Genomic DNA, 27,878 nt, shown 5'->3' with positions numbered 1-27,878 from the left:
AGCAGGGCCACCACTGTCCCCTGCGGGACGTCCTCAGAGATCTCAGTCAGCGATGAAGACACTATCAGTTCAGGCTCGTTGTCGTTGACGTCTGTCACGGTTATCGTGACTTTAGCAGTGTCGAAAAGCTCTCCTCCATCCTGTGCCTGCACCTCCAGTTCGTACGAGTCACAGTTCTCGAAGTCCAAATTCCGCACCAGCGTGATCCTTCCCTCCTCAGAGTCCAGGCGGAAAATCTTCGAAGCTTTCACAGAAACCGTTTGAAATGAATATTTCACGTGCCCGTTCGTCCCCTCGTCGGCGTCGGTGGCCGTGAGGGTGAGGAGAGTAGAACCCACGGGCACGTCCTCCGGCACACGAACCGTGTACTCCGCCTGGCTGAACACGGGCGCGTTGTCGTTGGCGTCCAGCACCGTCACGCGGAGATGCGCCGTGCCCGTCCGGGATGGCTCGCCGCCGTCCATCGCCCTCAACAACAACTCGTGTGACACCGCCTCCTCCCGGTCCAGCGCCTTGGCCAGCACCAGCTCGGGACGCTCAGCCCCGCCGGGGCCCTTCTGCACCGACAGCGAGAAGTGCTCGTCGCCGCTCAGCTCGTAGCTCTGTACGGAATTCCGTCCCAAGTCCGGGTCGTGAGCCCTGGGCAGAAGAAACCTAGATCCCATCGCTGTCATCTCGCTCATCCTGACTTGCTTTTCTGACTCTTCGAAGCTGGGGACGTTGTCGTTAATGTCCTTGATTTCCACTTCGATTTCATAAACCTTCATTTCCCCATCCACTATCACCTCACAGCGCAGCACGCATTGCTGCACACTCCCGCACAGCTGCTCTCTGTCGATCCTCTCTGCCGTCACTAAATGTCCCGTCTTCACGTGCAGGGAAAAATACTGCGTTTTGCCTCTGTCCAAGAGGCGAACCCCGCGTTCGCGGGGCGCCGGCAGCTGCAGCGCCAGGTCTTTGGCCACGTCGCCCACGAAGGAGCCCTTGGGCATCTCCTCGGGCACCGAGTAGCGCAGCTGCCCCCACGCCGCCTCCCACGCCGCCCCCAGCACGCACCACAGCAGCGCTCGCTCCCCCCGGCCCCACCGCTTCCCCAACTCCCGCATCTCCGCCGCCGCCCCGCACACACCGTCCCACCGCCGAAACACAGCCCGCTCCGCCTCCGGCCCCAGCCTCCGGCTCCGCACCGCCGCTGCCGCCCGGTGCCGCCGCCGCCCCCTCCGCCTCGCTGCACCGCGGCTCCGTACCGCGGGGACGCTCGCAGCCCGCCGCCCGCCGAGACAGACCCCAGACAGACAGCGAGCCGCGCCGCAGCGGGCGGGGCTGCCTCCACCGCTCCCACCTCCCGACCGCTCCTCCTCGGTCAACAGCGGCGCCCGCAGCCTCCTCCCGGCACTGCACGCACTCACCGCCGACCAGCGCTGCCCGCCCGGCCCTGCGCACCGGAACCGCGCGGGGACGGTCCCAACCCTCGCACACACCGCCGACCGCACCCGCCGCCTCCCGCCCCGCCTGCGCTCGGCACCGGCTCTCTTCGAATCCCCGGGGCGAGCACGGCGAGCAAAATGTGACGTGGAAGATACCGAGAGACATATCCTATCAGTACTAAAGCAGAATCCCCATCAGAAACTGCTTCAAATGATTTCTTTCTCACTATTTCTGCTGATCAAAAGTGCATCACGAAAGCACTCTAATTCCCCTCATCCCGACTAACAGAACATAGCAGCAATGGAGATCACTCCTCAAATGTAGACCGGGGATTTACCGCACGGATAAAATCATTTCTTAATGGCCACGTACGTGAAATAAAACATTTGTTCTTATTTTAAGGAGCAGAGTATTAAGACCCATTTAACATTAGTCCAACACCACAATTCCAACCACTATATTTCGCAGAAACCATTCTTCAATTGCTGCTACAAGGATAGCAAGAAAATCCCGGGCTCTGAAATACAAACGGAATATACACTCACACGAGCTCTCCAGCCCCTTAACCTCAGCACGAGGAACTCTCCTTAAACTACTTTAGTTCAGACGGAACACTTCCAGACTAACTATTCCACCACCAACGCCTGAGATCAGGCATTTAGGCTGAAGAAGGTGCGGTCAGTCCCCACAAAGGGAAACAAGGCGTCTCAGGTAATGACGAAGGAGTAGTTAGTTTATTTTCGAACTGGATGAGTGCAATTATATGCTTCAGTAACGTCACAGACCTAATGGCCACAGCATTAAACTCTTGAAAGCTCAGTGTGTGATTTCTTTTCCTTAATAGTCCACAGAAAGTTCTTTTTTCGCATTGTTTACACACATTTGTAATTATCCAAGTAACCCTACAGCCTGAATGACCGTGAAAAAGCTTTAATTGTCTTAAAAATGACGGTATAAGACACTGTTTATCAGTAAAGGAGTTATCTGATCGTTGTATCACCATGTCTGGAGGAAACCTTGTCCACAAAATCCTGCAGGAGAGCAGAGGACACGCTTTGAAATAGAAGACGCGATACTTGTTATTTTTCTTGAGTTCGCATTCTACATTTCCACCTACGCATGGAAGTGAGGTGACGAAGGTGTAAAAGAAAGATCTACCACCGAAGAGCAATGAGAAACGACCGCATAAAGATATCCGAGAAATCATGTCTGGATACAATCTATCTGTCCCGTTTCCACCGCCGTCTCTGCAGCACCCTGCCTCCAGAAGGGAGCAACCACCTTTAAGTTCTCCATTCATGGAGTCACATACACGTTTTCCTTCAGGGTCTGATATTGAAAAGGCATTTACCAGGTTTCTTTCCAGATATCAACCAGGTCCATGTACAGGGTTTCAGGTAAAATGGATCCGGAAGGAAACATCTTCAATACCAAGCGACAATCCCGAGACTATGGAGTAGAATCAGCGGATCTCGTTCTGCACAGTAAAGATTCGCTGATACTAACTGACAGGATCGTAACACAAGAGTTGCAGACAAGACCTCTTCGCTGAATCAGAACCTGTGACCACAGAAAAAACCGAAGAGTGCCGCGGCTGAACTGTCTGCTCAGAACAGAACGGAAACATATCGGTCTTTCATTTCTTCCCAGACACAAGGATCTGCATCCCCCATCCCCACTGCGCGACAAAACCCAGCGGAAAATTCAGAGGAAAAGAGGACGGCACTTCGGAAAAGAGTCAAGGATAAGAGCGTGAGAGCGCGGGTTACAGACCTGCGGTGCGTCGGGGTGGTCGGGCGGCTCTCCCGCGCCGGCGCTGCTGCTCTCGCTCCGCTTCCCGCAGGGCTCCCCGCCGAGCAGCTCCTCCGCGGGCAGGCTGGGCAGCGGCGGCGGCAGCCAAGCGACGTCGGCGACGGCGCGGCCCGGCGCCACGCACAGGTTGTAGGAGGAGGGCAAGGTGCCCTCGCAGAAGTCGGCCGGGAAGGCGGCGCCCGCCCCGGAGAAGCGCTGCGCGCCCAGGCAGCGCAGCACGGCGGGCGGCCCGGCCCCGCGCAGCCGCGCCAGCACGGCCAGCGCCACGCTGAGCACGAAAAGGGCGCAGAGGAGCGCCAGCGCCAGCCCCAGCCCCAGCTGCAGCTCGGCCGCCGCCTCGGCGCCCGACGGCCGCTCGCTCAGCTCCGGCAGCGCCTCCTGCAAGCTCTCGGCCAGCACCACGTGCAGCGTGGCCGTGGCCGACAGCGCCGGCCGCCCGTGGTCCTTCACCACGGCCACCAGCCGCTGCTTGGCCGCGTCCCGCTCCGACACGGCCCGTGCCGTGCGCACCTCGCCGCTGTGCAGCCCCACGCGGAACAGCGCCGGCTCCGCCGCCTGCACCAGCTCGTACGACAGCCACGCGTTGCGCCCCGCGTCCGCGTCCACCGCCACCACCTTGGCCACCAGGTAGCCGGCCTCGGCCGAGCGCGGCACCACCTCGAACGGCGCCGGACCCGGCGCCAAACCCGCCTCGCCCGCCGCTCCCGCGCCCGCCGCCGGCCACAGCACCCGCGGCGCGTTGTCGTTGCGGTCCAGCACGAAGACGCGCACCGTCGCCGTCGAGCTCCGCGACGGCGCCCCGCCGTCCTGCGCCCGCACCGACACCGACAGCTCGCGGCACTGCTCGTAGTCGAACGACCGCTGCGCGTACACCGCGCCGCTCCGGGCCTCCACCGACACCGACGACGCCGCGCACGCCCCGACCGCGCTCCCGCCCGCCAGCCAGTAGCTCACGCGCCCGTTGGCGCCCGCGTCCAAGTCCCGCGCCGACACGCGCACCAGCAGCGCGCCCGCCGCGTTGTTCTCCCACACGTAGGCGCTGTACGCCGCCTCCGAGAACACCGGCGCGTTGTCGTTCACGTCCGACACCTCCAGCGACAGCGACGCGCGGCTCCACAGCGACGGCACGCCCCGGTCCCTGGCCAACACCGTCACACGGTGCTCGCCCGCCTGCTCCCGGTCCAGCGGCACCGACGTCACCACCTTATACGACCCGCCCGACGATGACACCAGCGACACCGGCGACTCGCCCGACAGCTCGCACCACACCTGACCGTTCTCCCCAGAGTCCCGGTCGTTCACGTTCAACAGAGCCACGACCGTGCCCACCGGAGCGTCCTCGGGCACCGGGCTCGACACCGACAACACCGAGATTTCGGGCGCATTGTCATTCACGTCCAGCACCTCCACCTCCACCTTGCAGTGCGCCACCAGACCACCCCCATCCCTCGCCTCCACCGCCAGGCTGAAAGACCGCGTGTCCTCAAAGTCCAGCAGTTCTTGTAGCGTGATCGTCCCGCTCTCCGGATCCAACACGAACTTCTGAAGCACCTTGGCCGGCATTTTCCCGAAGCTGTAGGTGATGCGCGCGTTGGTGCCTGCGTCGGCATCGGAGGCGGAGACGTTGAGCAGCGCCGAGCCCGGCGGCGCGTCCTCCCGCAGGCTGGCGCGGTACCGCTCCTGCGCGAACACGGGCGCGTTGTCGTTGGCGTCGGTGACGTTGATGCAGAGCTGGGCGGTGCCGCTCCGCGGCGGATCGCCGCCGTCCACAGCCCTCAGCACCAGACGCAGCCTCTGCTCCCGCTCCCGGTCCAGCGCACGGCGCAGCACCAGCTCCGCGAACTTGCTGCCGTCCGGGCTCTCCTTCGACTCCACCGCGAAGAACTCGTTGTCCTCCAGCTCGTAGCCCTGCAGCGAGTTGCTGCCCACGTCCGGGTCCTCGGCAACGCCCAAGTAAAAGCGGGCGCCGGGAGAAGTGAACTCGTTGATCTCCAGCTGGAAACTGTCTTGCAGGAAGCTCGGGGAGTTGTCGTTGACGTCCTGGATGGCCACCTCGACGTGGAAGACGTTGAGCGGATTCTGCACCACTGCCTCGAAACTGACGGAGCAGGACACCGACTCGCCGCACATCTCCTCCCGGTCCAGCCTCTCGCTCACGTACAGGTTCCCATTCTCCTCGCTCACCCTAAAATATTCCTGCTGCCTTTTCCCGGCAGACGCCAGCCGCAGCTTGCGCGCCGGCAGCTCGGCCGGGCTCAGCCCCAGGTCCCGCGCCAGCGGCCCCACCAGCGAGCCTCTGCCCAGCTCCTCGGCGATGGTGTAGCGGAGCCGCTCCGCCGCCGCCCGGCACCACAAGCCCAGCAGCAAGGCGGACAGCAGCGCTCGCGCCGCCGCTGGTCGCCGCCTCTCCCCGCTTGCCATGCTCGCCAGCGCTCGCCTTCCTCCCTCCCGCCGCTGACCTCCCTCCCTTCCAGCCTCTCGCCGCTCCGAGCGCAGGGGCCGCCGCAGGACAGCGAGCTCGGCGCCGCCTCTCGCCGCTGCTGCCCGCGCCGCTGCCGCTCGGGCCGGCGCCGGGCGAGCCAGCAGCCCGCGGGGGCAGGGCGCTGCCGCGGCTGCGGCGCCTCGGACAACAGCGGCACCCGCAGGCGCCGACGCGGCACTGCAGCCGTCCCGCGCTCACAGGCCCGGGATGCTCGGCGGGGACGGGGGCTGCGCCCGCCGCCGGAACTTCGCTCCCATGGCAAGCGGGAAGCGCACAGGCTTCGCTCCAGGAGCGCTGGATGCCGAGATGCGGTGCTGGGTAAAGTTAGAACATCTCCTCGAGTCGCAAGGAATATTCCACAGGAAATATTTGTTGAGAGTAATCGAGTAGCTCAGCTTCTCTTAATAAAATCAAGTGGGAACTATAAGAGCAAGACACCATATTAGAGCTAGGGAAGACTTTAGGAGCTTTTAAGCATTGTCAGGTATTTTTAGTTCTGCCGGGACACAGAATCTGTAGCTGGGATGAACAGTAAGAAGGAACTTGTATGTCATCTCTTTGAGTCACAGTCAACAGACAGAAGAAAACAGTTCTGAAAGAGCAACAAAGAAAAGAAAGACTATATTCTGCTCTTCATGTGATCAAGAGCGAATAACATTTCTTAGTCCAAACATTGAGTAGAAGCAAGTCCCATCTCATGGAACTACATTACACAATTGCTTGCTTTAGGGTTAAGGTTACCATCCTTTCTTCAATTGCCTCACCTACAGAGCTCCTGTGAATTCTCTACAGCCCCACACAGAATTGCTTGTGACCTCCTCATAATAGGCAAAAGCATTTCATGAGAAGAAAGTGCACAACAGTCACATCAAGAAAGTCTGCTCACCACCACTCTGAGGGGAAACAGAAAGATTCTAAAGCAAACATATAATAAATGGTCAAGCAAAAAGAGGAGCTATCATAGAATCACTCCGTTGGAAAAGACCTTTTAGATCTTCGAGTTCAACCATTCCTATCTCCCACTAAACCATGTCCTTGAGTACCTTGTCCATCCAAGGATGATGACTCAACCACCTCCCTGGGCAGCCTGCTCCAGTGCCTGATGACCCCTTCTGTGAAAACTTCTTTCCTGATGTCCAGCCTGAACCTCCCCTGGTGCAGATTCAGGCCATTCCCGCTTTTCCTATCACTCGTCACTTGGGAGAAGAGGCCAGCACCCACCTCTCTACAACCTCCTTTCAGGTAGTTGTAGAGAGCAATAAGGTCTCCCCTCAGGCTCCTCTTCTCAAGGCTAAATAACTCCAACTCCTACAGCCACTCACAGAATCACAGAATCACAGAATCACACAAGGTTGGAAAGGACCCATTGGATCATCGAGTCCAACCGTTCCTAACACTCCCTAAACCATGTCCCTAAGTACTTCATCCACCCGTTCCTTAAACACCTCCAGGGAAGGCGACTCGACCACCTCCCTGGGCAGCCTGTTCCAGTACCCAATGACTCTTACTGTGAAGAATTTTTTTCTGATATCCAACCTGAACCTCCCCTGACGGAGCTTCAGGCCATTCCCTCTACTCCTCATAAGACTTGTTGTCCAGCCCCTTCACCAGCTTTGTTGCTCTTCTCTGGATAAGATCCAGAGCTTCAACGTCCTTCTTATAACGAGGGGCCCAGAGCTGAACACAGGATTCGAGGTGCGGTCTCACCAGTGCCGAGTACAGGGGCAGAATAACTCCCCTAAACGTGATGGCCATGCCGTTTCTGATACAAGCCAAGCTGCTATTGGCCTTTTGGCCACCTGGGCACACTGCTGGCTCATGTTCAGTCAACACCCCCAGGTCCTTCTCCTCCTCCAGGCAGCTTTCCAACCGCTCTTCCCCAAGTGTGTTGCTGTGCCTCAAGTGCAGGACCTGGCATTTGGCCTTGTTAAACCTCTTGCCATTAGCCTCAGCCCATCGGCCTAGCCTGTTCAAATCCCTTTGAAGGGCCTCCGCACTCTCAAGCAGATCGGCACTTCCTCACAGCTTAATGGCATCTGCGAAGGTTACATTCAGTGCCTTCATCCAAATCATCGATAAAGATATTGAACAGGACTGGACGCAGCACTGAGCCCTGGGGGACACCACTTGTGACCGGTCTCCAGCTGAAACTAACTCCATTCACTTCTCTGAGCCCAGCCATCCAACCAGTTTTCCACCCAGGAGAGGGTGCGCCTGGCCAGCCAGTGGCAACCAGTTTCCTAAGCAGAATGATGTGGGAAACTGTGTCAAAGGCTTTACTGAAGTCCAAGAAGACTACATCCACAGTCATTCCCTCATCCAGTAAACAGGTCACCTTGTCATAGAAGGTTATCAGGTTACTTTGGCAGGACCTGCCTTTCATGAACTCATGTTGACTGGGCCTGATCACCGGGATATCTTGTATGTGCTGTGTGATAGCACTCAAGATCACCTGACCTTCCCTGGCACTGAGGTCAGACTGACAGGCCTGTAGTTTTTTGGATCCTCCGTCTGAGCCTTCCTGTAAACGAGCGTAACATCAGCCAGCCTCCAGTCAAGGGGAACTTCCCCAGTCAGCCAGGACTGCTGGTAGATGATAGAAAGGGGTTTGGCAAGCATGTCCACCAGCTCCCTCAATACGCTCTGGTGGATCCCATACAGCCCCATAGACTTGGGAATGTTTAGTTGGTGAAGCGAGTCTCCAACCACCTCCTCTTGCATTGTGGCAGCTACCTGCTGCTCCTCTAGCTCGTGCGGTTGTATACACAGGGAACAACTTTCCTTACTGTTAAAGACTGCAGCAAAAAAGGCATTAAGCACCTCAGTCTTTTCCTCATCCTTTGTCACAGTTGTTCCCTCTATGTCCAATAAGGACTGGATAGTCTCCCTGGTCCTCCTTTTACTGTTGATGCATTTGTAGAAAGATGTTTTATTATCTTTCACAATTGGCCAGTCTTAGTTCTAGTCGGGTTTATCCCTTCTGATTTTCTCTGCATGATCTCGCTTCATCCCTGTAGTCCTTCCAAGGTGCCTGCCCCTTCTTCCAAAGCTCACAGACTTTCCTCTTTTTTTGATATCTGCCCAGATCTCAGTTGTGGTTTTTTCCCTCGATGGCTCATTTTCCAGCACGTGGGGACAGATTGCTCTTGTGCTGCCAAAATTTCCTTCTGGAAAGCACCCAGACCTCTTGGGCTCCCTTCCCCTTAAGGTCTGTCTCCCATGGATCTTTATCAACCAGCCTTCTGAACAGTCTAAAGGCTACCCTCTGGAAGTCTAAGGTAGCCGTTCTGCTAACCCCCTTCCCCACCTCAACTAGAACTGAGAATTCTACCATCTCATGATTGGTTTGCTCCAGGCATCCTTCAGGTGTCACATCTCCCACAAGGCCTTCTCTGTTCATAAACAGATTTGCTTCTAACCTCTTCATAATAGGCAAAAAACATTTCATGAGAAGATAATGCACTACAGTCACATCAAGGTCTGCTCACCACCATTCTGAGAAGAAACAGAAAGATTTTAAAGCACACAAGTAATAAATGGTCAAACAAAAAGAGGTGCTGTGGTCCACATTAGATGGGCCATCAAACCAATGGCTTAGGTGGAATCTCCTCCCCTCTTTCATCACAAGTACTGTTCCCTAGTGATGCCAGGTCATGTTTACATCTGTTCTCCCCAACAAGAACAGATCACAAAGATACCCTCACATCTCCTGACTTTCACACCTGCTGTAACATGAGCAAGACACTGTGACACACAACACATGCCTAAACAAAGCAGTTACAAGAAGCACTGTCTAGAGAAGCAGAAAGGGAACCCCAAATTGCAGGAAACAAAGGCATCTAAGGGAACTGCCCCTGCACTCAGAAGGCTGGAACAGATATTTCCATGTGACTGAAGACTCTAACGTTTAGCTCTACCTCGTGACAACATGCAAGGCAAGAGTTAGAAACCTACAGAACCTAGAGAAATGAATGGATGAAGTCACAAAAATACTTCTAGGCCAAACATATTGAGCAGAAGGAATTGAGACTGCATGAAACCACAACCATCGGCCTAGTGGAGGTACTATGACGAACAGGGAAATGAGCTTCTTCTACGATGCTCCATGCTAGCAGAGCTTCCCCGAGTCTTCTCTCCAGCCCTACACAGCTTCCAGGTTTTCTTTTGACCCTCATAACTGCCAACAACATATCACGAGAGTAAAATGCACCACTATCGCTCCAAGAAGGGGGGACATTTGTCACTCACCAGCATTCTGGGAAGAAACAGAAGGAATGAAAAAGATATAAATTATAAATGACTGACCTAAAAGAGGAGCACTCATCGCACAGAGACTGGGTAATATGAAACAATTAGCTTTAGTGGAATTTCTTCCCCTGTATTCCCACATACACTGTTCCACAGAAGTATGGTTTCTGTGGAAGTCAGACTTTTATTTCCTCTGCCTACCAAAACCAGGACACAAATATAACCTTACATATCCTGCCTTCCACAAAAACTGCAGGAAGAGCAAGAAGTAATAACACACAACACATGGCTAAATGAAGATATGACATTACTTATAACTGCACCAACACACATAGAAACCAGAGAGATAAAAACCAGCAGACCAGGAATGCAAGGAACCATTAAAAGAGAAATTATTGTTAGAGAAACTCACCAGGAAGTCTTCTCCATCTTCACTCCAGGTGTTGAAGTTCATCTTCAAGATTACCTGTAAATCACTGAGGTTACAAGCGCATGTGTGACCGTAAACTCTTCCTCTGGACTCCACAGTAAGGATGTCATTTTAAGGAACAGCTGTCAGCTCTCATCAATTTTTCTTACTATCTGGCCTGCTCATGGAGCTGCAAGCGTAATCGCCTTCTACCAGAGACCTCTTTCTCAAGCCAGGTCTTAGAAATTTAGACTGCTTTCAGGTGGCCGAGGGCTTGACAATAATAATAAGTACTTTCTGCGAAAAAACATTCCCAGGTTTAAAGATAAAAAAGCACTATCCAGAAATGGGGGAAAGGTAGCATGACCTTCTAGGAAACAAAGTATCAGGCTTGAAATGAAACTACTGCTCAGCTTAAACCACCTACTTGCCTAGTTCAAAGCCAGCCTTTCACCCTCTTGCTCTGTATTCACAGCCATATTACACCCTGGACTACACGCAGTATTATGTCCTCATGTCGGACACAGGAGAAAGAGCTTGACATCCAGTGGCCCTTTAGGGAAACAGAAATCTGTCAGAGTCTTTGTCTTGGCAGATGAGAACCTTCAAGCTATGGAAGGAACCTGCTTCCACTGCCCAACAATTCCAACACATCTCTTAATGGTTGAAGTGGTATCAGCCACAATGTGGACCTCGTTGAGGATGGGAAACTGGCAGAAGTGAAGGAACTGTAGCTTAACATTTCAGATTGTGTCAGCTGGGGAAGGTACACAAGAAAGGGATCTGGTTGGGAAAAAGGCCGTGGGAGGCTCTCACAGATGCTCAAATACCAAAGACCACACCCACATCTCCTCAATGTAATTTTTTTGGACAATACAACTCCTCTAAATGAAAACACAACATAACACCTCTAAATGAAAAGTAGCAAACACAATTTCCCATTTTCTGAGAACAAGCATCACAACACATGTACTTGAAAGAGATTTCTCTGCTTGTAACAAGAATTCAAAGACTCGTAGTATGTTCTCAAGGCCTCAAGTGATGGGCAACTCTGGTAAAAGCTCAGTCATCAAAGAATCAACTCAAATACAGCATTGCCTTTCTTCAGCACTTTGGGCAATTTGGATGATCCATGATGTGCAAATCTTAACATAGAGAGTATGTCTGTTAGGAATAAGGACTGTTCACAGAAAATGCCTCTCAACAGGAAAGCAAACTAATAAACACACAACTTAGGTGTTCATCAAGGCTCATTAAGGACCACTCAAGGCAAACACCCCTCAACAGGAAAGCAGACTGATGAACACACAACTTGGCAACTTGGAAGCTGTGCTGTGCGATATCTCAAAGTAGGAGACTAGTAGTGTATTCCAGCAATGAAGGCTCACAATACAAAAAAACAGAACATGTCTCCACCAGTACCTCCTCACACACAGCAGTCCCAGGAATCCCATCAAAGCCTTCACAGATTGCATGCCATGACCTTCCTGATTAGCATACAGAATCTGCTCAAACAGGCAAAGACAATTTCTCCTTATTATGGATAATAATTCACTACGCAGCATGCGTATGTGACAAGCAAGAATATTTTATCCAGTGATATTTTAAGAAAAAAACCCTATGAAAGTCTTTAACATGAAAGGCATATGCAGAAAAGATGGGATCACAACCCAGTATTCTTGATAATGGTGTTTAGAGAACATAGGTAATCCACGTATTCACCAGGGAATGAAAAATCTATTGCAAGGCCAAAAGTTCCCATTATGGCATTTCTCTTCTCAGAATTACCTAATAAAGCTCATCAGTAAAAATATCACAGCATCGTGCAAACTTGGGTTCTTCAACAGTCCCACACGCACAACTCTCAGGACTCCCTTTCCCATTCCTTCACAGCTTGCATGATATTCTTTGTCTCTCATAATTTGCAAGCGCCTGACATCAAACGGCCAGTTCACCAGACCATTTCTCTTCATCGTTTGCAAACAGATTCAACCAAAAGAAAAGCTGCACAGAAAACTTCTCCTTTACCATGAATAATATACTACTTCCTACAACGTGTATTTTTCTTTATATAACAACTGAAGGAAAAACGTTTCTAAAAGTGTTTGTTTCAGAAGGATCATAGCATAATCTTCAACACAGTGGCACCCGGAATATCTTTTTACATTCTAGAAACAATTCATTTGGAACATCAAATTTGTGATGCATGATACAACAGCTGGACACTGAGCAGGAAAAAGAACAACCATATCTCTTGGACCCTTCAACAGCCCATCAGGAACAGCTCACACACCTTTTGTCTCCAACACTTCATACCATGCAGGGTGTTCCACGACCCTCAGAATTTGCAAGTACACGACAGCAAAGAGTCAATTCCCCAGACCATTATTCCTCATCCAGCACCACGATCACCCACGGACTTCACCCAGACATCTTTACTTCTCTGTACTAAGAAGGAAGAGAAATTCCTCTAGTGAAAGAGCACTGCACCTCCAGGAGAGAACGGGTCAGGGAACAGCGTGGAACACAGGAACGACAGAATAAAAATACAAAGCCCAGCCAAATGTAACTCAAGACAACAGCAGCCCCACTTCTTCCACATCCCTCTCCAACTGGAACACCGAGCAACGATCCTCCGTAGCGCGGTGCTAAAAGAGGCTTTGCCTTCCTTTGTAACTCGACCTCCCCCTTCTAGAGACAGAAGGCGGCGGGGAACGGGTGGGGGTGTGGGGGGGTGTGCGGGCGGAGGACAGCGCGGCGGAGCTTAAAAGGGCCATTAGCGTCCTGTTTCTAGTCGATCTCATCCTACTTAGGCACCTTGGCCGTCGGAAAGAAATCTGACCTTGCAAATACCGCAAACTTCCACCTCCTGAAAGTGAAATACATCAATTTGGAAGAGCTACAGCTAAAAGGAAAACAGGTATCGCACTTGTCAGAGGAGAAAACTGAGAAACTGCCTGGAGCGTGATAAGAACAAAGACCCGTCTGAACGAAACCAACCACAGCTCCATTTCTCCCGACTCAACATCGACTGTTACACTGAGCAAACTGATCACCTGCAGGGAGCAAGAGCCACTGACAATAACTAAGTTCCCGGTCATGTAAAACTCGCTGTTTCCTCACTAAATACAAAGACACGGAAGGCAGTGCCTAGTTTCTCCTTCACGTCTTCCACTGCGGCAGTTAGTAGCAAGTAATCGCAGTGGTCAGCGCAGGAGAGCGGTAGAGGGCAGCTCGGGGAGCCAGTCCCGCCAGAGGCACTCCCCTACTCACCGGGACAGCCGCGGGGGGGGCTCGTCGGGCGGAGTCGGGGTCCTCGTCGAGCAGCGGCTTGGGCTCGGCGGGCGGCGGGCGGGCCGGCAGCGTGTCACAGGCGCTGTCGGGCGACAAGCGGAGCTGGCTCTTGCGCGAGTCGGCGGTGAGCGACACCTCGTGCGAGTAGGAGCGCAGGAAGGCGCGCACGCCGTCGAGGCCCACGAAGGGCGAGCCCGGGACGGCGCGCAAGGCTCCGCTGCCCGGCGGCGGCAGCAGCTGCGAGCGGCGCCAGCGGCGCAGGCGCAGCGCCAGCAGCAGCAGCAGGAAGGCGAGGAAGAGGCAGGAGACGGCCGCCACGGCCACCACCAGCCACCGCGTCAGCCCGCCGGACGCCTCGCCCGGCACGGCCGCCGCCGCGCTGCCCAGCTCCCACAGCAGCTCGGCCACGCTCTCGGCCAGCACCACCGTCAGCGTGGCCGTGGCCGACAGCGCCGGCCGCCCGTGGTCCTTCACCACCACCACCACGCTGTGCCGCGACGCGTCGCGGGCCAGAGCCGAGCGCGCCGTGCGCACCTCGCCGCTGTGCAGCCCCACGCGGAACAGCCCCGGCTCCGTCGCCTTCCACAGCTCGTACGACAGCCACGCGTTCTGACCCGCGTCCGCATCCACCGCCACCACCTTGGCCACCAGCGAGCCGGGCTCCCACGACCGCGACGCCAGCTCCACGACCGACCCCGACGAGCCCAAGCCCGACGACGGCGGGTACAGCACCTGCGGCGCATTGTCGTTCTCGTCCACGATCTCCAGGCGCACCGACGCGTTGCTGCTCAGCGACGGCGACCCGCCGTCCTCCGCCCGCACCCACAGCCCCACCTCGCGCACCTCCTCGTAGTCGAACGACCGCAGCGCGTACAGCGCGCCCGTCTCCGCCTCCACCGACACGTACGACGACAGCGCCGCGCCTCGCATGACGCCCTCACACAGGCGGTACCGCACGCGCGCGTTCGCGCCCCAGTCCGCGTCCCGCGCCCGCACCCGCAGCAGCAGCGCGCCCGCCGCGTTGTTCTCCCGCACGCGGGCGCTGTACCGCGCCTCCGAGAACACCGGCGCGTTGTCGTTCACGTCCAGCACCCGCAGGCACAACACCGCGCTGCTCCACCGCGGCGGCGTCCCGCCGTCCGACGCCCGCACCGTCACGTTGTACTCTGACACCTCCTCCCGGTCCAGCTCCCGCGACGTAACCACGCGATAGTAGTCCTCAAACGACTTCTCCAGACGGAACGGGACAGTCTCGGCGATGCTGCACCGCACCTCGCCGTTGGGGCCCGAATCCCGGTCCTCCACGTGCAGCAGAGCCACCACCGTCCCCTGCGGGGCGTCCTCAGATATCTCGGACAGCGAAGAAGACACTGTCATTTTGGGTGCGTTATCGTTAACGTCAGTGATTGCTATGACGACTTCAGCGGTATCGAAAAGCTCTCCTCCATCATGCGCCTGTACCTCCAGTTCGTAGGAGTTCCCTTCCTCGAAGTCTAAGCTCTGCAAAAGCGTGATTACTCCTGTCTCAGCGTCCAGCCGAAAAAGCTCCACGACCAGGTCCGTCGCTTTCTTCGTCGAGTATTTCACGTGCCCGTTCATACCCTCGTCGGCGTCGGTGGCCGTGAGGGTGACGAGGGTAGAGCCCACGGGTACGTCCTCCGGCACACGCACCATGTACTCCGCCTGGCTGAACACGGGCGCGTTGTCGTTGGCGTCCAGCACGGTTACACGGAGCCGCGCCGTGCCCGTCCGGGATGGCTCGCCACCGTCCATCGCCCTCAGCACCAGCTCGTGCGACGACGACGCCTCCCGGTCCAGCGCCTTGGCCAGCACCAGCTCGGGACGCTCAGCCCCGCCGGGGCCCGTCTGCACCGACAGCGAGAAGTGCTCGTCGCCGCTCAGCTCGTAGCTCTGCACGGAATTCATTCCCAAGTCCGGGTCGTGAGCCTCGGGTAGGGGAAAGCGCGATCCCGTCACTGTCATCTCGCTCATCCTCACTTGAGTTTCTGTCTCTCGGAAGCTGGGGGCGTTGTCGTTAATGTCCTTGATTTCCACTTCGATTCCATAAACCTGCATGTCCCCCTCCACTATCACCTCACAGCGCAGCACGCATTTCTCCACCAGCCGGCAGAGCTGCTCTCTGTCGATCCTCTCCGCCGTCACTAAATGTCCCGTCTTCCCGTGCAACTCAAAATGCTCTCTTCTGCCTCTGTCCAAGAGGCGGACCCCCCGTTCGCGGAGCGCCGGCAGCTGCAGCGCCAGGTCCTTGGCCACGTCGCCCACGAAGGAACCCTTGGGCATCTCCTCGGGCACCGAGTAGCGCAGCTGCCCCCACGCCGCCTCCCACACCGCCCCCAGCACGCACCACAGCAGCGCTCGCTCCCGCCGGCCCCACCGCTTCCCAAACGCCCGCATCGCCCCGCCGCCGAAACACAGCCCGCTCCGCGTACGGCCAGCCTCCGGCTCCGCACCGCCGCTGCCGCCCGCCGCCGCCGCCGGCCCCTCCGCCTCGCTGCACCGCGGCTCCGCACCGCGGGGACGCTCGCAGCCCGCCGCCCGCCGAGACAGACCCCAGACAGACAGCGAGCCGCGCCGCAGCGGGCGGGGCTGCCTCCATCGCTCCCACCTCCCGACCGCTCCTCCTCGGTCAACAGCGGCGCCCGCAGCCTCCTCCCGGCACTGCACGCACCCACCGATGACCAGCAACCGAGCGCTCGGCTTCAGCATCGCTGTCACAACAGGCTCTGCTCACCAACAAGACCATTAACGCAACAAAATAGCCTCCCTCGACTTCAGATGAAGAGACAGACAAGAGGGTCACCTACCCCTACGCAGTAGATATTTACGCAGAATCTCTCCTTTCGTCAACGTTTGTGATTCTGGTATTTAGGAATTCCTTACATGCATTTCAGATCATTAACGTTAACCGAAAAGTCTGTCCTGTAAGTCAACACTGACAAATAAAGCTGCCAGCACCGCTGGGAGCTTCAGCCGCGCCTGCTCTCCACACGGTCTTTGCTGGCATCCCCGAAAACATCACGGCAAGACAGAAAGAACACAGACCCCGTGGCTGAGTTCTTTCCACTGCACGGGAACAATGGTTGTGTAACGCTGATATAATAAAGACAAGGTGTTCTTACTATGCCGTGTGGAATACTACGAGCGTTACCCCATTAGTCCAAAAGCAGAATCCCTACAACGAATTGCACAGCTTTTGTAGCAGTCGCGGTTTAGTGACTTTCCCTCACCGTTTCTGCAGATCATACTGGAACGCCACTGGCTACACCAAGTTCCCAAACCCCGACCACGAGCACAAGGCAGCAATGAAGTTCCCTCCTCAAAAGGAGTCCTCCTTAGGGGATGCCCTTCCCTCTCTATTTCGTTGCTTTTCTTCTCCACATCGGAGGTTGCTCGGAATCAGCCTCCAGTTCTCTTCGTTCTCCAACCATCGCTGCTGCTCATGTTTATCTTTACCATGGATAACGTTTGAATTCTCATCATGTGCATGTGACAAGCAAGGGCATTTCTCCCAGAGACACTTTAATAACACCTGTCTTTGGAAGGCTTTCTCTTCACAGCTGTAAACATGAAAGGCAGGTACGGGTCAGTCAGACCAACGCAACAGATCTGATCTTCCACACATTAGCAGAGACAAAAGCCCAAATTTAGCTCATCACAAGGAGAATGAAAGACGTTAACACCTGCAGAAGTGAAGGTATAATTTTTCTTGCTAGGTAGTGAATATGCATCTTGTTCTCCCCAGCGCTCCCATTATGGCAGTTGTCATAGAAACATAAAATCACACAATGGTTTGAGTTGGAAGAGACCTGAAAGTCAACAAAGTTGGAAGGGACTTCAAAGTTCCAACCTCCTGCCACAGGCAGGGACACTTTCCACTGAGTGAGTTTGCTCAAACACCCATCCAACCAGGCCTTGAACACCCCCGCGGATGGGGCAGCCATCGCTGCTCTGGGCAGCCTGGACCGGTGACTCACCACCCTCCCAGGAAAACATTTATTCCAGTGTTCCGTTAATGTTCTTCCATTAGTGACCTAAATACATGATTCAGTTGTTAATTAAGAACATCACAACAATCAGCAAACTCACGAGAGGAACCGCCCAAGGCTTACCAAAAAAAAAACCGCAAAACCCAAAAAACACTAAACTGGATTCCTGCATTAACGTGTCCTTTAGCCAAAGTTCTTTGGGAATATCAAATGCATATTGCAAGCTACTACAACTGGACAGTGAACGAGAAAAGGAGCATAGTTCCTGGTTCCTTTATCAGCCCCTCACAAACACTTGCCAGAACTCTGATCTCTAGCTCTTCACAACTTCCATAATGTTCTTTGACCCTCATAATCTGCAAACACTTCTCATCTGTTGCCCAGATGTTTGTTTTTTCAGCACGCATCAGAAAAAGTTACGGACTTGACACTACCTCTAGACAGATACAATCGGAAGAGAAGCTACACAGACAACTTATCCTTTATGATTAATTATATATGACTTCCTACCACATGTAGTTAGCAAGCAAAGCCGTTTCTTCCAGGAACAATTTGAGGAAATACGGCTGTGAAAGTGCTTTCCATGAAAAGGAGCAAGGCGAGAAGATAAACCATGGAAAACCGAAAGGAACATAAAGTAATCTTCTGGATAATAGCACTCAGACTAGATACATAATTAAGGTCTTTAGTCGGTAATGAAAATACGGTTGGCTCTTCCCAAAGCTCCCGTTGTGGCACTTGTGGTAGAGTACATGATTCGCCTGCTACTTAAGAACATCACGACCATCTCCAAACACACAGGAAAAGTCACACAAGAACTCCCTATATAGCTCGAATAACGGGTCTCCTAGTATAAATTTTTTGAGAAGGCATACGTCACACTGCATAATACTGCAGTTGCTCGCAGGCTAGAGAAAGGACTAAACAAATCTCTTCATTCAACTGCCCCTCACGGACAGTGCCCACGACTCTCATTTCCAACCCTTGACAACTTGCACGGAGTTCTTTGATCCTCATCATTTGCAAGTATTTGTCATCCAACAGCCGGTTGCTCAGAACATTTCTCTTCAGCACGCACCAGGATCAACAACAGACTTCACCCAGGTATGTTTACACTTCTCTACTAAGAAGGAAGAGACATTGTCCATTAACTGTCCTTCAGAGAAGAAACGTCAAGGTTCCAAAATAGAAAGAGAAAAGTTCCCCCAGGAGTTATTGGGTCAGGGAACTGCAATGCTGATCAGAACCCCCAGGTCACCTCCTCCGAGCAAGAGGCACCAGCAAGGAGCACCGAGCGAAGCTTTGCCTCCCTTGTAAAGCAGCCTCCCTCTATGAAGGAGAAAGAAGGAGGAGGGGAAATGAAGCTTTACTCTTCCTTAATCCAGAGCCTGCAGCTCGCTTTAACCCAAGCAAGGAAATTCCCGCAAGCAAGAAGGAATTAGCAGGAACGCCTGGGAATGGTCTCCTGGTTGGAAAACACGCTGCATCCTGGTACACAACACTGACCCTGCTGATAACACCGGTTTGGGGAACACACTGTGAGAGAAACTTCCACACGAGACCCGTACAAGACCCGCCCCAAAGGAGGCACTGGCGGCTGCACGGAAATTTCTAATAATGCCTTACACTCACTCAAATTCATGACTGATAAAAGAAATAGCCGTGTAACGAGAGAAGTGAACAGAAGACTTACTCAGAAAAAAAAAAATCAACTAACACTCTATTCTCGGGAAAAAAAAAAAAAACGATTGTGTATTTGTCATAGTCCCATCCTGTGAGTAAAACTGGCCACGGGCTGGTGAATAGCACAAGAACCTTCCTAACGAGCACCGTTATTAACAATACATAGAACACACTACTTTTAACAACAATAGGCAATACAAGGTCAAGTGCTGAGACTTTGGGGATCAGATCATGGTACGAAACAAGCAAAAAGGCGGCATTAAAACTACAAAGCATTATTCCGTCCCTGAAACTTGTAAATGGGCCATTAGCATCCCGTTTCAATTCGATCTCACCATACTTAGGCAACTTGGCCGTCGGAAAGAAAACTGACTCTGCAAATTACTCGAAACTCCACCTCCTAAAAGTGCAATATATCTATTCTGAAGAGGTGAAGCTAAAAGGAAAACCGCTATTGCACATGTCAGAGGAAAAACCCGAGAAAATAGCTGGAGCGTAATAGGAACAAAGGCCCGTCCGAACGGAACTCAAGGCAACCCCAGCTCCATTTCTCCCGACTCCCACACCGACTGTAACACAGAGCACCCTGATCACCTGCCGGGAGCAAGAGCCACTGGTCAAAACAGATTTCCCGGTTATGTCATACTCGCTGTTTCAAAAATAAATACAAATATGTGGAAAGCAGTGTTCAGTTTCTCCTTCACAGACTTCCTCCACTGTGGCAGTTATTAGCAAATACTCGTCGTGGTCACTACAGGGAAAGGGCAGAGGGCAGCTCGGGGAGCCAGTCCCGCCAGAGGCACTCCCCTACTCACCGGGGCAGCGGCGGAAAGGGCGGAAAGGGGGCACAGAACAGGGAGAAGAACAAACCACACCACTTGGGTTCTTCATTAGCCCCACATGTACAACTCTCAGAACTCCCTTTCCCATTCCTTCACAGCATGCATGGGGTTCTTGGACCCTCATAATTTGCAAGCACCTGACGTCAAACAGCCAGTTCCCCAGACCCTTTCATTTGCAGACAGGTTCTATGAAAAGAAAAGCTGCAAAGACAACATCTACTTTACCCTGAATAGTATTTTACTTCCTACCACATGCATCTGGCAAACAAGAGCATATCTTCCTGTAACAACTAAAAGGAAAATGTTTATGAAAGTGTTTCCAATGAAAGAGTCCAAGAAGTTAAATCATGACAGGATTATTTCACACGCTTCCAGGCAGTGGGGGCTGGAATATCATTTTTCCTTTCTAGCAACAACTCCTTGGGAACATCACATTCGCAATGCATGTTAGTACAGCCAGACACTGCAAATGGAAAGAACAAACAGATCTATTGATTCCTTCAACAGCCTGTCAAGAACAACTCCCACAACAATCACCTCCATCCCTTCAAAACTTTCTTGTTGTTTTTTTGACACTCATAATTAGCAAGCACATGACAGCAAACAGCCAATTCACCAGACCATTATACCTCATCAGGCACGAGCATCATCTATGAACTTCACCGAGATATCATTACTGTGGATATCTGTACTAAGAAAGAAAAGAGACCCCCCTATAATTCCACTTCAGAGAAAGAATATCAAAATTCTAAAAGTGAAAGAGGAGCGTCCCTCCAGGAGAGAACAGGTCAGGGAAGAGCACGGAACAGAGCAACGATGAAATAAAAATACAAACCCCGGCCAAAATGTAGCTCAAGCCAACAGCAGCCCCACTTCTTCCACATCCCTCTCCAACTGGAACACCGAGCAACGAACCTCCGTAGCACGGTGCAAAACGAGCCTTTGCATCCCTTTGTAACTCAGACTGCCAGGGCCAGAGACAGAAGGCGGGGAAAGGGCGGGTGAGCGGCAGAGGTCAGCGCGGCGGAGCCAGTTCCGCCAGAGGCACTCACTCACTTACTCACATACTCACCGGGGCAGCGGCAGAGGGGGCGCGGCGGGCGGCGGCGGGGTCGTCGTCGAGCAGCGGCTTGGGCTCGGCGGGAGGCGGGCGGGCCGGCAGCGTGTCACAGGCGCTGTCGGGCGACAGGCGGAGCCGGCTCTTGCGCGAGTCGGCGGTGAGTGACACCTCGTGTGAGTAGGAGCGCAGGAAGGCGCGCACGCCGTCGAGGCCCACGAAGGGCGAGCCCGGGACGGCGCGCAAGGCTCCGCTGCCCGGCGGCGGCAGCAGCTGCGAGCGGCGCCAGCGGCGCAGGCGCAGCGCCAGCAGCAGCAGCAGGAAGGCGAGGAAGAGGCAGGAGACGGCCGCCACGGCCACCACCAGCCACCGCGTCAGCCCGCCGGACGCCTCGCCCGGCACGGCCGCCGCCGCGCTGCCCAGCTCCCACAGCAGCTCGGCCACGCTCTCGGCCAGCACCACCGTCAGCGTGGCCGTGGCCGACAGCGCCGGCCGCCCGTGGTCCTTCACCACCACCACCACGCTGTGCCGCGACGCGTCGCGGGCCAGAGCCGAGCGCGCCGTGCGCACCTCGCCGCTGTGCAGCCCCACGCGGAACAGCCCCGGCTCCGTCGCCTTCCACAGCTCGTACGACAGCCACGCGTTCTGACCCGCGTCCGCGTCCACCGCCACCACCTTGGCCACCAGCGAGCCGGGCTCCCACGACCGCGACGCCAGCTCCATGACCGACCCCGACGAGCCCGAGCCCGACGACGGCGGGTACAGCACCTGCGGCGCGTTGTCGTTCTCGTCCACGATCTCCAGGCGCACCGACGCGTTGCTGCTCAGCGACGGCGATCCGCCGTCCTCCGCCCGCACCCACAGCCCCACCTCGCGCACCTCCTCGTAGTCGAACGACCGCAGCGCGTACAGCGCGCCCGTCTCCGCCTCCACCGACACGTACGACGACAGCGCCGCGCCCCGCACGACGCCCTCACACAGGCGGTACCGCACGCGCGCGTTCGCGCCCCAGTCCGCGTCCCGCGCCCGCACCCGCAGCAGCAGCGCGCCCGCCGCGTTGTTCTCCCGCACGCGGGCGCTGTACCGCGCCTCCGAGAACACCGGCGCGTTGTCGTTCACGTCCAGCACCCGCAGACACAACACCGCGCTGCTCCACCGCGGCGGCGACCCTCCGTCCGACGCCCGCACCGTCACGTTATACTCCGACACCTCCTCCCGGTCCAGCTCCCGCGACGTCACCACGCGATAGTAGTCCTCAAACGACTTCTCCAGACGGAACGGGACAGTCTCGGTGATGCTGCACCGCACCTCGCCGTTAGGTCCTGAGTCCTTGTCCTGGACGTGGAGCAGGGCCACCACCGTCCCCGGCAGGGCATCTTCAGAGATCTCGCTCAGCGCCGATCGCACTGAAATTACGGGCGAGTTGTCATTCACGTCTGTCACGGTGATCGTGACTTTGGCTCTGTCAAAAAGGCCACCGCCGTCCCGTGCCTGCACTTCCAGTTCGTAGTAGTCTCCTTCTTCAAAGTCCAGGCTTTGCAACAGTGAAATCGCTCCCGTCTCAGAGTCCAACTCGAAAATCTGTGAGGCTTTCTCTGTGATTTTCTTCATCGAATATTTCACATGCCCATTGGTCCCTTCGTCGGCATCCGTGGCCGTGAGGGTGACGAGGGTGGAGCCCACGGACACGTCCTCCGGCACACGCACCGTGTACTCCGCCTGGCTGAACACGGGCGCGTTGTCGTTGGCGTCCAGCACCGTCACGCGGATACGCGCCGTGCCTGTCCGGGATGGCTCGCCGCCGTCCATCGCCCTCAGCACCAGATCGTGCGACGCCGCTGCCTCCCGGTCCAGCGCCTTGGCCAGCACCAGCTCGGGACGCTCAGCTCCGCCGGGGCCCGTCTGCACTGACAGCGAGAAGTGCTCGTCGCCGCTCAGCTCGTAGCTCTGTACGGAATTAATTCCCATGTCCGAGTCGTGGGCCTCAGGTAGGGGAAATCGAGATCCTGGGGCTGTCGTCTCGCTTATTTTCTCCTCCAGCTCAACATCTTTGAAGCTGGGGGCGTTGTCGTTAATGTCCGTGATTTCCACTTCTATTCTGTAAACATGCATTTCCCCATCTACTATCACCTCACAGCGCAGCACGCATCGCTGCATACTCTCGCAGAGCTGTTCCCTGTCGATCCTCTCTGCCGTCACTAAATGTCCCGTCTTCCCGCGCAGGGAAAAATACTGCGTCCCGCCCTCGGATACAAGGCGGACCCCGCGTTCGCGGAGCGCCGGCAGCTGCAGCGCCAGGTCCTTGGCCACGTCGCCCACGAAGGAGCCCTTGGGCATCTCCTCGAGCATCGAGTAGCGCAGCTGCCCCCACGCCGCCTCCCACGCCGCCCCCAGCACGCACCACAGCAGCGCTCGCTCCCGCCGGCCCCACCGCCTCCCCAACGCCCGCATCGCCGCCGTCCCGCACACACCGCCCAGAGCAACAACCAACTCCGCTACCGGCCCCGGCTCTAGCTCCGCACCGCCGCTCCTGCTCGCTCCCGCCTGCCCCTCCGCCTCTCTGCACCGCGGCTCCGCACCGCGGGGACGCTCGTAGCCCGCCGCCCGCCGAGACAGACCCCAGACAGACAGCGAGCCGCGCCGCAGCGGGCGGGGCTGCCTCCACCGCTCCCACCTCCCGACCGCTCCTCCTCGGTCAACAGCGGCGCCCGCAGCCTCCTCCCGGCACTGCACGCACCCACCGATGACCAGCAACCGAGCGCTTGAAATGGCCATATATAAAGAGGAAAACATCACGAAGTACACACCGAGAACCTTATCCCGTTAGTTGGAAAGCAGAATCTCCACGAGGAATGTCACAGTTTTTGTAGCAGTCGGGTTTCAATTTTCCCTCACTCTTCCTGAAGATCCTAGCGGCATCACGCGGCTACACTAAATCCTCTTACCCCTACCAACAGAACAAAGCAGCCATGGAGACCCCTCCCCTTCTAATGCCGGCGCGGATTTACCCCACGGGTAATAGCCATGTATGTAAACTAAAATATTTCTTCTTATTTGAAGGTGCAAAATATTAAGACTCTTTAAGCATTAGTCCAAAACCACAATTTTTGAATGGGTGGTAGAAGGAGAGCCAAAGGGAATGGGCTCTGAAAGAGAAATGAAAAATTCACATACACACAACACCCCCCCAGAGCTGTCCCGCACATTAATCCCAGCACCAAGAACTCTTCCTGAACTACTTCAGTTCATACGGAACACGTCCAGATTAATAGCTCCACCAACATCGCATGATAGGCGTGAAGAACATGACATTTCTCGACACACACAGCCACGTTTTCATTCAGAGTTTGATACTGAAATGGAAAGAACCAACGGTTCTGTTGACATTCACAACATCAAGACAAAACGGGGAGAAAAAACGGCGGTTGAGAAAGACTCGCGGTTAAGAGCATGAGAGCGCGGGTTACAGACCTGCGGTGCGTCGGGGTGGTCGTGCGGCTCTCCCGCGCCGGCGCTGCTGCTCTCGCTCCGCTTCCCGCAGGGCTCCCCGCCGAGCAGCTCCTCCGCAGGCAGGCTGGGCAGCGGCGGCGGCAGCCAAGCGACGTCGGCGACGGCGCGGCCCGGCGCCACGCACAGGTTGTAGGAGGAGGGCAAGGTGCCCTCGCAGAAGTCGGCCGGGAAGGCGGCGCCCGCCCCGGAGAAGCGCTGCGCGCCCAGGCAGCGCAGCACGGCGGGCGGCCCGGCCCCGCGCAGCCGCGCCAGCACGGCCAGCGCCACGCTGAGCACGAAAAGGGCGCAGAGGAGCGCCAGCGCCAGCCCCAGCCCCAGCTGCAGCTCGGCCGCCGCCTCGGCGCCCGACGGCCGCTCGCTCAGCTCCGGCAGCGCCTCCTGCAAGCTCTCGGCCAGCACCACGTGTAGCGTGGCCGTGGCCGACAGCGCCGGCCGCCCGTGGTCCTTCACCAAGGCCACCAGCCGCTGCTTGGCCGCGTCCCGCTCCGACACGGCCCGCGCCGTGCGCACCTCGCCGCTGTGCAGCCCCACGCGGAACAGCGCCGGCTCCGCCGCCTGCACCAGCTCGTACGACAGCCACGCGTTGCGCCCCGCGTCCGCGTCCACCGCCACCACCTTGGCCACCAGGTAGCCGGCCTCGGCCGAGCGCGGCACCACCTCGAACGGCGCCGCACCCGGCGCCAAACCCGCCTCGCCCGCCGCTCCCGCGCCCGCCGCCGGCCACAGCACCCGCGGCGCGTTGTCGTTGCGGTCCAGCACGAAGACGCGCACCGTCGCCGTCGAGCTCCGCGACGGCGCCCCGCCGTCCTGCGCCCGCACCGACACCGACAGCTCGCGGCACTGCTCGTAGTCGAACGACCGCTGCGCGTACACCGCGCCGCTCCGCGCCTCCACCGACACCGACGACGCCGCGCACGCCCCGACCGCGCTCCCGCCCGCCAGCCAGTAGCTCACGCGCCCGTTGGCGCCCGCGTCCAAGTCCCGCGCCGACACGCGCACCAGCAGCGCGCCCGCCGCGTTGTTCTCCCACACGTAGGCGCTGTACGCCGCCTCCGAGAACACCGGCGCGTTGTCGTTCACGTCCGACACCTCCAGCGACAGCGACGCGCGGCTCCACAGCGACGGCACGCCCCGGTCCCTGGCCAACACCGTCACACGGTGCTCGCCCGCCTGCTCCCGGTCCAGCGGCACCGACGTCACCACCTTATACGACCCGCCCGACGATGACACCAGCGACACCGGCGACTCGCCCGACAGCTCGCACCACACCTGACCGTTCTCCCCAGAGTCCCGGTCCCGCACTTTCAGCAGGGCAACCACTGTGCCCACCGGAGCGTCCTCGGGCACCGGGCTCGACACTGACGTCAGTGTCACCTCGGGCGCATTGTCGTTCACGTCCAGCACCTCCACCTCCACCTTGCAGTGCGCCACCAGACCACCCCCATCCCTCGCCTCCACCGCCAGGCTGAAAGACCGTGTGTCCTCAAAGTCCAGCAGTTCTTGCAGCATGATCGTCCCGCTCTCCGGATCCAACACGAACTTCTGAAGCACCTTGGCCGGCATTTTCCCGAAGCTGTAGGTGATGCGCGCGTTGGTGCCTGCGTCGGCATCGGAGGCGGAGACGTTGAGCAGCGCCGAGCCCGGCGGCGCGTCCTCCCGCAGGCTGGCGCGGTACCGCTCCTGCGCGAACACGGGCGCGTTGTCGTTGGCGTCGGTGACGTTGATGCAGAGCTGGGCGGTGCCGCTCCGCGGCGGATCGCCGCCGTCCACAGCCCTCAGCACCAGACGCAGCCTCTGCTCCCGCTCCCGGTCCAGCGCACGGCGCAGCACCAGCTCCGCGAACTTGCTGCCGTCCGGGCTCTCCTTCGACTCCACCGCGAAGAACTCGTTGTCCTCCAGCTCGTAGCCCTGCAGCGAGTTGCTGCCCACGTCCGGGTCCTCGGCAACGCCCAAGTAAAAGCGGGCGCCGGGAGAAGTGAACTCGTTGATCTCCAGCTGGAAACTGTCTTGCAGGAAGCTCGGGGAGTTGTCGTTGACGTCCTGGATGGCCACCTCGACGTGGAAGACGTTGAGCGGATTCTGCACCACTGCCTCGAAACTGACGGAGCAGGACACCGACTCGCCGCACATCTCCTCCCGGTCCAGCCTCTCGCTCACGTACAAGTCTCCGCTCTCCGCGTTCACACCGAAGTAGCTCTTCTCCGCGCTCAGCCGCAGCTTGCGCGCCGGCAGCTCGGCCGGGCTCAGCCCCAGGTCCCGCGCCAGCGGCCCCACCAGCGAGCCTCTGCCCAGCTCCTCGGCGATGGTGTAGCGAAGCCGCTCCGCCGCCGCCCGGCACCACAAGCCCAGCAGCAAGGCGGACAGCAGCGCTCGCCCCGCCGTTGCCCGCCGCCTCTCCCCGCTCGCCATGCTCGCCAGCGCTCGCCGCCTTCCTCCCTCCCGCCGCTGCCCTCCCTCCCTTCCAGCCTCTCGCCGCCCCGAGCACAGGGGCCGCAGCAGGACAGCGAGCTCGGCGCCGCTTCTCGCCGCTGCTACCCGCGCCGCTGCCGCTCGGGCAGGCACCGGGCGAGCCATCAGCCCGCGGGGGCTTGGCGCTGCGGCGGCTGCGGCGGCTGCGGCGCCTCGGACAACAGCGGCACCCGCAGGCGCCGACACGGCACAGCAGACGCGCTCGTCTCCCTACCCACCAGTCCGCACTCTCAGCAACTGCCGGGAGTCGCCGCCATAGACCACCGAAAAGCGGATTCCCCTTTACCTCGGCGTGTTTGCTCGCACACGCGGAAAGGCGAACCGAGCAGCTCAGCTCGGCAGTGGGAATGGACGCTCTGGCCGCGAAACGCATTATCGAGCGGCGCGGACAGAGCACCCTTTGCATCGCAGAGCACAGGTGAGTGCGGGTGAGTACGAGCGGGTTACAGTGTGGGGGGCATGTCTGACATATTCCAAGACTTTCTACTATAGCTGCGGGTTGCTCTTTTGCTTCATTTCTATTAGCTCGGAGAAGCAGCACATCTGCTAGGGAGACGCTGTTGTAGAAAGGAATTATCAAAGCCGCCATTTTCGTGGAGGAGATGCTTGGTTATTCTATATGCAGCTCAGAATGACT

The 27,878-nt window shown here is 56.9% G+C and overlaps 2 protein-coding genes across 3 annotated transcripts in view; both read right to left on the bottom strand.

The window, feature by feature from the left end:
- LOC128853576 (protocadherin gamma-B5-like) overlaps positions 1–6,446 on the bottom strand; it is a 90,179-nt gene extending 83,733 nt beyond the window's left edge. The window contains exon 1 of the mRNA XM_054079275.1: positions 1,130–6,446. Within this exon, the coding sequence (XP_053935250.1) occupies positions 3,133–5,661 (2,529 nt within the window). The 5' untranslated portion in view covers positions 5,662–6,446 and the 3' untranslated portion in view covers positions 1,130–3,132. The remainder of the gene's footprint in view (positions 1–1,129) is intronic.
- The window catches only part of LOC104065903 (protocadherin gamma-C5), a 134,218-nt gene extending 106,857 nt beyond the window's left edge, over positions 1–27,361 (bottom strand). Inside the window, exon 1 of one of the 2 annotated variants that reach the window (XM_054079260.1) lies at positions 24,734–27,361. In XM_054079260.1, coding sequence (XP_053935235.1) covers positions 24,734–27,346 — 2,613 coding nt within the window. In that variant the 5' untranslated portion in view covers positions 27,347–27,361. Of the gene's footprint in view, positions 1–21,277; positions 24,053–24,733 lie in introns of those variants that run through there. The other variant, XM_054079258.1, reaches the window with a different exon arrangement.
- Positions 27,362–27,878: the final 517 nt, after the last annotated feature.

The sequence above is a fragment of the Cuculus canorus genome, chromosome 14 (genome assembly GCF_017976375.1).
Source record: "Cuculus canorus isolate bCucCan1 chromosome 14, bCucCan1.pri, whole genome shotgun sequence".
NCBI classification, from domain to species: Eukaryota; Metazoa; Chordata; class Aves; order Cuculiformes; family Cuculidae; genus Cuculus; species Cuculus canorus.
The sequence above is the reverse complement of the archived record's forward strand: the minus strand, read 5'-3'. Positions and strand labels throughout refer to the sequence as shown.